This window comes from Vanessa atalanta, chromosome 21, assembly GCF_905147765.1.
Source record: "Vanessa atalanta chromosome 21, ilVanAtal1.2, whole genome shotgun sequence".
Lineage (NCBI taxonomy): Eukaryota > Metazoa > Arthropoda > Insecta > Lepidoptera > Nymphalidae > Vanessa > Vanessa atalanta.
Window position 1 is genome coordinate 9612117 of NC_061891.1, and position 12698 is coordinate 9624814.

The following is a 12698-nucleotide window of genomic DNA, read 5'->3' on the forward strand; positions in this document are numbered from 1 at the left end:
GTATGGAGGGTTCTCGCAGGATAAGCGCTGATGATTTTTCACCGCTCGCGTTCGAGAAACTCGTCTCGTGTAAATGAGGCTTAATGCACGCTGATATTAATTTAACGTAGAGGCGCGCCTTCTTGAGTGAACAAAGCTATAATACGAGATTGTCTAAAGTCGATATAAAGACCAAGTTTTTTTTTTTTTATTTAAATCATTTCTTTAAAACTGATATAATTTTGAATACTTACAAATTACTTTTTATTTACTTGACAAAAGTTTATTCTCTATTTTCATAAGAACCAAACTTTGGTGAAACAAATTTGAGTTTTATAATCGACATTATAAAATACATATTTATGTAATTTTACACATAACACTTAAAACCTATCTCCGGTTGCGCGATGCAAGACATCGTGACATCTTAAATGTCTCGAGGGCATTTTAAAACTAACAACGAAACAGACGTGCATTGTACTCTTAAATATATGTGAAGGATAATTCAAAGACACTTCACATAATATACCTTAGTTTTATAAGAGACATTGAAATAGCGAAATAGTTTACGGGCCTCCTATGAAAAAGTCGCAGGATCCTGACCCCTTGGACTATAGTCATCCCCACTTCTAACACAAGCTTCAAAAGAATAGGAATATTAATAATTTCTTAATTAATTAGGCTATAGGCAGGTTCCGAAGTTCTGAGTTTAAACCCCGCTCGCCTCACTAAATTATGTGAACCTATCGCTCATATACCGGGTTGGAGCCGCGTGAGCACTGACCCAAATTGGAGGAGGTAACAAGCTCCAAAACATCTACTCAAAAAACAGACCTTAACCAAATGTGAGTCATTAATAAATTCTGTACTGTCTTTTACTTTACTTGTAAATCGCAGAAACTAATTTTATTTACTACGTTTTTTTTCAGTCATAAGTGGAGTAAAGAGTCACCCATAGACATACACGCTAACCTTGGGGACCAATATTTTATGTCACTTGTGCATGTAGTTCCACTGTCTCACTCGCCCTTCAAATTGATACACTAAATTTTAATCTAAAAAGGAATACTAATTCTCTCAATACTAAATCTCATTACTTCTTAGAATAATTGGTTTAACCAGACGGGTTTGCGCAAGACTCTACAACCAAGTCGATTTATTTAACATAGCAGAAGTAATATCAGTGTAATACAAAATCGATGTTAATGTAGAATTAAGTTTGAGAGGAAACAAAAACAGACAAAACAGTTTGACTAACCCTTTTGTAAGTATTAATTAATGTTAAATAAAACCAAATATATTTAAAACTGTTTATTTATTGTTACAGTAATCTTTCCGCTCAATTCATTGGTCCATCAACACACACACCAATGTACATCACACCACTTATTATATACTTAAGGGTTACATAAAACTATAAAGTCGTGAAACAATAATTTTTAATAATTATACAAAAATATATGTAATATTATATACTATGATGAAATGCAATAATAGTTTAATTTATACTAGTGCCGTTTTATTATTATGATACCAGTCGGTTAAGTCATTATTTAACTTAACAATAAAAGCCAATACCATATTTTTGATCGACTTTTAATGTGTAAATTAAAATATTTGTATGTTTATATAAAAAAAAAAATCACGACTGCCCCGAACGAATTAGTTAATGTATTCTGTTACTTGATAAATGTACACAATACATCCAATTTCGTTCAGACAGTTAAAAGTTACGGTATATATGTATATGTACACATATGTACGTTGAATCGGAATATATTATTTATTTTTCTTAGACAGTCGTGTAAAATATTAATACCATGATTAAAAAATATACAACTATAATCGTAACAACACTTTTTAAGTATTAATTGTTTTCTTAGAAATGATAAAACAGCTGTGAAACAAAAACTTAAATTGGCGTTACATGGGCCTATGATCACCATGTTGAATTTAATCGATCAATGGTTTCTGGAGACAGTTTTACATTTTAATATACTTAATACGACTGGTTTGTAATTTTAAATAAAGAAGAAATAGTATTTATATTTAAAAAACAAACTTATGACAAACTTAAAGCAAGGCCTATTACATTTGTAGAATAAATACGCTTCTGTTGAAAGATCTGATCTGACTTACACTGATACGCGATTCTGATACGTATTTCATTTGAATTTAATGTTATAATTATTGTTATCAATATCGGACACATGTAACTTGTTGTTATTTCGTGATCATGTTCTGCCATGAATTTGAATTTTACCTTACATCACTGATAATTTTTCGTTCATTTTCAACTAGCTAACCGTCTCGTCTCCAATCGGATACAAGAAGGGTGTATTATATAATAGATTGAAATAAAATTATAAAAAGAAAAAATATTGCTCTTTTCCGGTTAAGCTAACTATATTATGAATTATACATATAAACATCTCGAATCGTTCTGTTTATTGATGAAAAACTCGTTAAATTCCGTTGCGTCGCTTAAAATGTCTGAGCTTACAGACGATGACAGAGATACTATGTAGAGATGTATAGATCAATTTCAATACGTCATAAGTCAAGTATCTATTACAAACTTTAATTCCTTGGACTGTTAGTTCAAAATCGCAGAAACGTCATTATTCTACGGTAGTTAATTAATAACAAATATAGTACTTTTTTTTAATATAGAGACTGTTTTTTAGTTTCATGTAAACCCCGATCTGCTATTTACATTTATACAATCGTAAACGTAACTTTTTTTTTTCAACTAGCCAATAAAGCGATTATTAAGACCGGTAAAACTTAGTATTTTCCTTTATATTATTAACTATTTTAAATAGTAATATTTTTTCTAACAAGGCTTGGACACATATATGTTGAAAGATACATTAAAAAAAATATATATTTTATGACACCAGTCTCGTAGTAAGATCAAAATCGAGATGATTTTTTTTTTTATATTTTATGTTTGATAATAATTTTATCGTACTTTCTCACAATATTTACACCGTGTATTATTAAAGAAAATAATTAATTGCATTTGAAAAGTTAAAACGATAATTAAAAAAAAAACACAATTAAAATTATACGTACATATAATATGATGTTTAAATAATTTTTAAAAACCCACTAAGTGTGTCCAAGCCCTTATATAAAGTTAATTTTGGCGGGAACGAGACATTAAAGAAAGCGATGGAAATTTATTTAAATAACGCAATTATTATTCTCATAAGCACCAATATTGGAATCATAATATAATATTGTATTTATTAAATAATATAATTTATACAATTTTCTTATTATTAACTATTAAAAGTACGTTTGATTTGATATAATTTTCTAATGAATTATTATATACTTCATGGCTTATTAATAATATATCGCTTCCCGAAAATCCTGAATCAATTCTTTTTTTTTAGTTTTCTACCCAAAACAATTATTAGTATTATTTTTTTTATTATACATTTAGTAAATTATATAAGTTAATTAAGAACATTGTTTTAAACTATAAATTAAATTAAAAACTTATAACACAGAATATTTATTTTGATATTCAATGGAATAAAACAAAAATATCTAGAAAAATCCAATACTTATAAAAAGTTAAACCTCATTTATATATTTATATATATATAAAGGTTAATGATATTCCGTGACATTTTAATTGTATATTATAATTTAGGTAACAATTAATTACATTAAAAAAATAACATTAAAATACAAATAAAATTACTAACAGATGAATATTTTAAACGAATGGCAACAAATTCAGCACTCAGAACACTGAGTAAAAAATTTCACTCACACTCAAGTTCCAAATTCCATCGTCATTTAATACCTACTTCATAACTTTAACACTTGAAGTTACACTTGAGTGGCATTCTCGATGGCGTTCAAAAATGTCTCTTTAACGTCCGCAGAGTTACGTTTCCTCGGTTTTGGAGGTGGGTTTGTAATTGTTCGAGGCTTACCTAATGTACTGGCGACGTTGACACTATAACCTACTTTTAAATCTCGATTCGAACTTCTTAATAGGCCTTCACTCTCCGTCAATGTCACTTTCAGGGGTCTATGCTCTGAGGATCTCTTTGTGTGGCCATTTGCCATAGCCTGCAGCATTAGCAGTTGGTTGTGAATGTTTGGAGAACTTAAACTGTTCCGTGGTATAGTAGCATGAGGAGTACCAGGTGCAGGTGATGGAGCTGGTTCGATATCATCCGAAACATCTAGAAATCCAGTCTTACTAACTGGACCCAAATCTATTTCGCTTTTATTAAGGCTGTAATAGTTTCCACCGTTCCCAAAGAGTTTCATGTTAAAATTGTCATAGTAAGGTATGACTCCATTCAACGTTGAAAATACTTGCGGGCGTAATGTGTTATCTGGATAGCTTAATCGTGGTCTTCTGGGTAATGTCACGTAGCCTTTGGTGCTAACGAGAGGTATTTCTTGGTAACTTGTGTTCTGGAGTCTGCTATATAGTGCTGAGTTTATGGACGAAACTCCGTAATTTGGAGATTTTGGACTCTCTTGTGATATTGAAGGTCTTTCTTGACCTGATGAAACACCGCTGGCAGGTGATACCTGATTAGGTGCACGCAGTGGGAAGGAGAGAAGATCAGGTGGATACGCTTGAGGTTCTTGAGATAATCGATCCAGAATGATTTCATTGGAGATCTTAGGCAGTTCGATCTCCAGTCGACTGCGTTCTTCATTTGATACTGCAAAAGAAAGTTTACTTTATTTAAATTTGAAGCGTATACGTGGTTATATTGTGACTTGTTTTTGCGTTGGAAGCGTTTCATTTTAAATCATCACAAATTCGAAAATTGAACTCTCATCACGTCCAAAGAAATTTACTACCAATGAGAGAATTTTGCATATATTATGTTTTCTAATGAAAAAAAAAAACAATGAAACTAAAAGGAACATTCCTCTAAAATTATATTTTTGAAACGTTTTGTACATAACGATAATATTACGTTCAATTGCTACGAGCCCAATAGATTTTATTCGAATTAAATTGAAAACAATCTCCTTCAACTTGAAATATCTCGACCGTGTAGTGAGCGAAATTTCGACAAAACTAATTTTAACTCTTTGATATTTTGAAAATTTGGCACAGGTTCTGTTGTTCTGTAAGTTCAATCGGGCCTTGGCACAAAGGACCGTAACCTCGTTAATTTTTTATGGTTCAAGGCACGACAAAGTTGAAAGAATGTTTCATGAAAATAGTCGGCTGTCGGTTCTAGTAATTTATGAGGAACTGTTTCGTGCAGAAAATATAGTTAAGCGTTTATTTTATTCAAAGAGAAAATGGCAAGTTTAAGTTTAATTTACTTATTTCTGTGTCAGACCTATCCGTTCGCGTTATTTATTCCAAATTGTAATTTATTGCTGAACGAAACGACATTTTAATAGGTTTATTGAATAAATAGAATGGAACGATTAATTTGAATAAACATGTTAATATATTCATAGTTAAAATCATATAATTATACTGTTTATTTTATTCATAATATAAACTTTAATATGATTTAATTTAAATATATATAAAAAAACGATTGCAAACAAGTGACCGTTGACAGAAATGAAACCCTTTTGAAACTTACACGCAAATTCGACCTTGGCTATATGTTCTCTTCAACTTTGTTTATATTGGATTTTCAGATACAGAGACTTCCATAAGATTTTATCTTATTATATATATGTAATATTAAGAGAGATTTACTTTTGCAGGCTTATACAACGACTTAAAAAAAAATCCTTATTAAATGGCGAATTTAAAAAGTAATGATGTCAATATGTCTATATTTGCTTTGTTTAGGAAAAACAATACTCATAGTTTTACAATATGTTTTTGAACTTCGTCGTACATAAGCCTCCACCGATAGCAAAACCTAAAAGCGATATTGAAAATAGTTTTGAAATTTTATAGAAATGTTATTTTGTTGTATAGTAAAATACTATATAATATAAAAATAATATATTGTTTTTATATAATAAATTCTAGTCTAAGTTAACGTATATACGTATATATCTTGCTTGTTCACTTTGCCGATCTATTTTGTGTGACATATTCAATAAAAAAACCTGTTGAGTAGGTCCTTTGTATAAAGGCTAAACCTGGGTGTAGAATATGTTTCAGTTTATCATAACACAAATATTTAAAATTTTAGCTTACTATGATAAGAGGAGATTCACAAGCAAACATAGCAAATATAAATAAATAAATAAACGAATGAATGAATAGATGGATGAATGAATAAATAAATAAAATAAGAGCTTGTAAAGCTAAATTTTATACGTCAATTAGATTACTCCATCCAAGAGCAAAACGAATCGTATTTTTAATATGTGTTATCCTTTCGTATAAGGAAATAATGTTTTATACAAAAAGGGTACATTTTTTGTATAATTCCAAAGGATTCAATAAAAAGTGATTCCTTTTTTGATTCAAAATCAAAAAAGGAATCACTTTAAATACAATATATATACTAACAAGTTCCATACGTTTCTTTATTAAATAAAAAAGTTATGGGTTAAGGAAATAAACGAGGAAATTGAATGGTAAATATTTAAGAGTTCGTTTTTCCAATAGGGCGAGCAAAAATATGAAAAGATTATTACGTTGACGACGGAAATAAAATGATGTATAATATTTGTTTTGCGACATAATCTCAAAGTAAAATTACTTCACGATAATGTTTAGTAAAAGTACTTTTATACGTCACATGTTTTAAGATCCGGTTAAACGAATTTACATTTAAGTTTTATATCAAAGTAGAACATGAAAATAAAATTAAAACAACGATATGAATGTCTTAATTTGCTTCGAAGTATTATGTCACATTAATAACAAGATATAAAATTATTCAAGTGCTTACCCAAGACAGAGTCGTTATCCAGCAAAGTCTTGTTAAGCTCCAACATTTCTGTTGCGGCGTTGGCAAGGGACGGGGGTTCATACTTTCTGGGCGGCTTTGTAACGGGATTAACATCTGTCTTACAACTTTTTTCGACTTCAGAATTAACAGAACCCTCTATTAAAGCTTCTCCATTCGAGGATCGAGTATCGGTTTTAATCAGTCTTTTCAATTCACTGTTCTGTGTCGTAAAATAGCAAACAGCCAATATTGCCCCGAATATAATTACGATAGACGTTAAGCAACCCACTAAAATTGCGAAGGTGTCCGCGTCCATGCCGGCTATAGTGCCCGCTCCGCCATATTTCGATAAAACAAGTGTCAACGTTTTCTCGTCTTTTCCACCAGGATTCTCGGCAACGCACGTGTAATTTCCTCTATCACTATAACGTGAGTGAAGTATAGTTAAATTTACCCATCTGATCAAATCCATTGTGTTCTCCGTAACAGTGTACCGTATTTCTCCAAACGATCGCAACTCAATTGTCTTGCCGTTGTACCGCCATACAACTTCTGGCGTGGGATTGCCGACGACTTTGCAAATTAGAGTCACGTTCTCCTCATAACTTTTAATAGTAGCGTCCGGCAGCGGTTCCAATATAGTAGGCCGGCAGGCGAAGTTCGAAGAGTCTAATTCGTTCCAAAGTTTCGATCGAATCGAGGCGGGCTCCGCACACGACGTCGGCGGCGTGTATAAGTTGTGGCTGATCACCCAATCTCTGAATGTTTGTAAGTTGCAATCGCATCTCCATGGATTGTTGTGTAGATCCAATCCGGATAAGTTTCTTAACGCCATCAAAGTTTCCGGTTTCATGTGGCTCAAACTGTTTCCATCTATTCTCAATATCTTTAACTGCGGTAAGTTTACGAATGCCTTCGTTCCGATCCTGACTATTCTGTTATTGCTTACCTCAACTTTTTGAAGGAACTTCAAATTGCGAAATAGTCCGTCCTCCAACTTATCGATAAAGTTGTTATTCAAGTTTATTAACCTAAGTTTCTCAGTGCCTTTGAAAGTGTCTGGATGCAAATGTCTTATTCTATTTTTAGATAAATCTAATTCTATCATGATAGCTAATGTCATAAATGCCGCTTTGTGTACGACTTCTATATTGCACTCCCTTAGGAATAGTTTTTTTAGATTACTTAGGCCTACCCTTTTAAAGGCTTCTTGGTGTAACTGGAGTAAATTGTTGTTGGAGAGATCGAGTATTTGTATATCACTACTGAGATTGGCTGGCACGACTCGTAAGCTCGAGTTGGAGCAAATTGCAGCCTTATTACCGGATTGCCACCTGCAGTCACAAGGTCTTTGGCATTCCGTTGTAAAGTCGGCTTTGGTGATAGTCGTTACTAGAGATATTGTTGCGATTGTCAGCCATGCCTGCCAACATTTGTGAGCCATTTTGCTATGATGCTGGTCATTTCTTCGATTTTTTGCATTCCTGACTGATTATCTTCGCTGAACGCATATGTGTTCTGAAACAAGGAAAAATATCTTTTAAATTGTTGCATAATTTTCTATTTATAATGTAACTCACAAAACTGTTATTGACAAAAACATATTAATATGCTTATATGTAAATATATATAAAGAGAAATTATAAATAATGTTTAGACATTAGTCAGCTAATTTCTGTTTAATTTCCTGACAGACTGACGGATACAAATTTTCAAACAGTTGGTACATATTTCAACAAATGAACATCTGTATGTAGTAAAATATTTTTGTTTTTTTTTATTATTATTCTAAAATATAACCAGCAAAAATATATTACGATATAAATTCAATAAATTTCTTGAACATATTCCGCATCAAATACCAATCATAATTTTAAAATATATTCCTAACGAGAATTTGAGAGAGATTAATCTTTCTGCACGCCGTGCTTACTTGCATCTTAATATTTTCCCTAACAGAATTTTTGTTCTCGTATTAGTTTCAAATGCCAGGTAAAGAAATATATTAGAATACGTAATTACTATTTTTAATAGTTTCAGAGATTTATGTTATTGCTATAAATACTAATTATTTGAATTTATTATATAACTTTGTTGCCCATCTGGGTACAGTAATATTTAGTTTTATAGTGTTTCGGTTTCAACAGTATGCCAGTGTAACTACAAGTGGAAAGGACATAGTATTTTAGGTTCCAAGGTCAGTGGCATATTGAGAGATGTTATGGCGAGGGGATGATTAGTAGTTCTTACATTGCCAATGTTACATACATTTTAATGTTGGCAACGTTAGAACGTGGTGGTGACCATTTGATACATCATTATGTAAAAAAACTACTTAAATGTATTGGGTAATGAATGATTTTTCAAGCCATATCAAAGTCAAAATCAAACTATACTTTATTCTATTAGGCTTTTGCGAGCACTTTTGAATTGTCATTTTACAGAAGTATAAGTAGAATTATTAAGTAAAGCTTCTACCGAGGAGAACCGGCAAGAATCTTAGTAGTTACTCTTTTCCAATATTTAAGATACATTGTTTTAGTTAAATAATATCATATATATAATATATCCTGTCGGAAAGTCAACAAGTTTTTTATTCACCTTTATAATCGTGTACTTAATAATATATTTTATTTATTGATGTATTTTTAACAAATGATTTAAATTTATGCATCGTCAAAGTTAATATCTTAAGTCAATAATAATCAAATCATTCAATTTAAAAAAAAAATGTCTACCTCCTTATATCGTCAATGTACCAACAAGTATTAGATAGAAATTATTATATCTCTCGTGCCTGCAATTACACTGGCTTACATAAGAACATAACAATAAAAAATATTGACATTTGGTGGAAGACGAATGATTGGCATTAATTAGACAATCCCTACACAACTTTTTATGATTGTCTGTCTAGGACTGGTCACGAGAGAGCATCACGTGGTCTGTTAAACCAAAATCTTACATCGTAATTTTAACATGAGAAAAACTCTACAACCGTTATTTAACTTGACAAAACGTGTCGCAAAACCGAGGTTTTTTTTAACAGAAAAGCCTCAATCTCACGAACTGGGACGGAATGTTAACAACTTGATTTATTCATTGTCGCATTTATCTTTGTTTCGCTGTCTGCTCGACTTATTCATGACGCCATCTTGTAACCACATTTCAAGCACAAATAAGACACGGTACTGTTTATAAATCACGTGAATCTGCAAATTGTTTACGATCTTCAAATGTGAAGAGACTGTTGAATAGCTTTGTTTCCTTCTGTTAGTGTGCATTGTTAACGATGTCGTTTAAATTGACAAATCAATTTAAGGTTTATTTAGCTGATAAATTAAACTAAAATAGACATAGATGATTAATAATTACGAGACGTAGGATTACTAGTTAATTAATTATTAAGGGATCAATAAAATATAATATTATAAAAAAACGTTTATCACTAAGTCTTAGATAAAAGTTAATTATTAAGGGATCAAGTAAAAAGTAAACAAACGATAAATAATTTCTGCGTAAAATCTGGAACATGGTCTATCACGTTGGTCTAATGTAAATTGATCAATACACACGTGACCGATTCTCTCTCTGATTTCTTTAAGACATGTTTTGATAGTATTTTTATTAAACTACATCTGTGTATAGTAACAAGAAAGCGTAAACTTTACACAAATATAAATAATAAATAAATAAATATTGTGCCAACATCACCTACATTACTCTGATCCCAATATAAGTAGATAAAGCACTCGTGTTATGGAAAATCAGAAGTAACGACGGTACCACAAATACTTAGACCCAAGACAACATAGAAAACTAATGAACTTTTTCAACATCGACTCGGCCAGAAATCGAACCCGGGACCTCGGAGTGGCGTACCCATGAGAACCGGTGTACACACTACTCGACCACGGAGGTCGTCAAATATTGCAGGTTCAATCTTGGGAAAGTGCCACTGAGCTTTCATTTGCTGTATCTGTGTGTCATACTTGGCGAAGGAAAACGTTCTTAAACCTGCACGAGGAATAATTAAAAAATGAATTCAGCCCCATTTGCTAATAATGTTCTAACATAATCCATTTATACAGAAGGTATACAATAATAATATTATATTCATCTATTTATTTCTTCATTAACGTAAGCTAATGAAACGAAAATCTGACATCTGACGTCGGTGAGACAAGGGAATGCAATTCTGCCTAACTCCAGACTGTTATTGGGAATTTCTTACTAGAAAAACCCAGTACCTAACTACTCGGCCACGAAACCACCGAGATACTCATTAAGATTAAAGGCTTATGGATATACAGAATTATTCGTAGCGGTTTTTATTAAATATTTTCATTATTTTTACTTTAAACCTCTTAAGTTGTAATAGTTTTATTTATGTAGAGGCTTTTATAAATTAATGTAAAATAAATTATATGTTAATGGATATAAGCCTACTATGTTGTTAGTGTTTTATCGTGCAGTAGGCAGGTCTGCTTTTTCCTATTTGAAAAAAGAATTGGCTCATTTCGGGATAGATACAAGAAGATGAGAATAAAATCTCTGAATGAGTTTTTTATTCATAAATTCTATTTAGTAATTATTATTGTATTATATATTTATACAGTTTAACATTCAAATTTGGCAATACATAGAAATTTTTATTCGATCCAATGAGCGTTATGAGTCTTGCATTTATAGATTTTCCATTTTTTTTTTAAATTATATGTAAGCTTTGTGTTGAAATTCGGGTGTTGGCAGTTGAGTCGAAGGAGGCCGTCTCGGTAAAAAACCATATCATATTTTTTTTAATGACATACGAAGTGTCAGTTAATTTAAATATTTATTTAAGACTTAGTGATAAACGTTTTTTTTTTTATTAATTAGTATTTTAGTTCGTTTAGAGTGGAAAGGACAATTCCAGTTCTCTTTAAAGAAAGAAATAAAGCATGAACATTGCATGTGATTATTATTTTTTATTATTACTAGTTTTCGCCCGTGGCTTCACTCGCATTTTAGGGATTGGTCACGTGTTAGGCAAAAAAGTAGCCTATGTCCTTCCTTGGAGTTCAAGTTTGCTTTATACCAAATTTCGTCAAATTCGGTTCATTGGTTTGGCAGTGAAAGAGTGACAGACGGACAGACAGACAGAGTTACTTTCACATTTATAATATTAGTATAGATTACTATTTTTTTCCGTCTCGACACTAACAATATTCTTATATTGGGTCATTTAATTCTATTCAATTTATATTAGGAAATTTATTCGCGTGTCAAAACAGCTGGTCCTATTATCCATTTGCACAATATATCATTATAAGTAAACTTTTGTGTATAATTATTCGCTGTCATTACCATAAAGCGGTTATTCCGTAATACTTAACCCGAATCATTATTTATACTGAAAATATTTTGCCTTTTAACAAGTTTTAAAACGCTTTTAATATAAATCCATCCCAGAGTTCTTTCATGAAAATATATTTCCTTAAACGCTTATCCGAACTGAGCACGCATCCGATGGAATTTAAAAAGTTATAATGATATCACTTTATTTATATTTTCGTCTGGTTTCAATTTGGTTCGATCTTTTAAATTTGTTGGTGTTTTATTTAATATAAAACCTTTGTTAGTTTTATTATATATATTTTTAATTAAAGTTATATTCATATGAGTCGATACGATCCAGCGGCTAAGCCGAACATTTAAAACTTATAATCAAACATAGCGGATTCAAAGCCTTGCTGATGATTCATCATCATCAATGTGTCGAATGAAATAAATTATTGTGAGAAATTCTGAATGTATTTTTTTAGCATTAGTAGCCTGTAATTTTTTCCCACTGGTGGGCTAAAGGCT

At 31.2% G+C, this 12698-nt stretch overlaps 1 protein-coding gene across 1 annotated transcript in view; it reads right to left on the reverse strand.

Moving 5' to 3' along the window:
* Window positions 1-3716: 3716 nt before the first annotated feature.
* The window catches only part of LOC125072362, a 108633-nt gene continuing 99651 nt past the window's right edge, over window positions 3717-12698 (reverse strand). The window contains exons 2-3 of the mRNA XM_047682973.1: window positions 6852-8369; window positions 3717-4685 (exon numbers count right to left, since the gene is read on the reverse strand). Coding sequence (XP_047538929.1) covers window positions 3829-4685; window positions 6852-8295 — 2301 coding nt within the window. The 5' untranslated portion in view covers window positions 8296-8369 and the 3' untranslated portion in view covers window positions 3717-3828. The remainder of the gene's footprint in view (window positions 4686-6851; window positions 8370-12698) is intronic.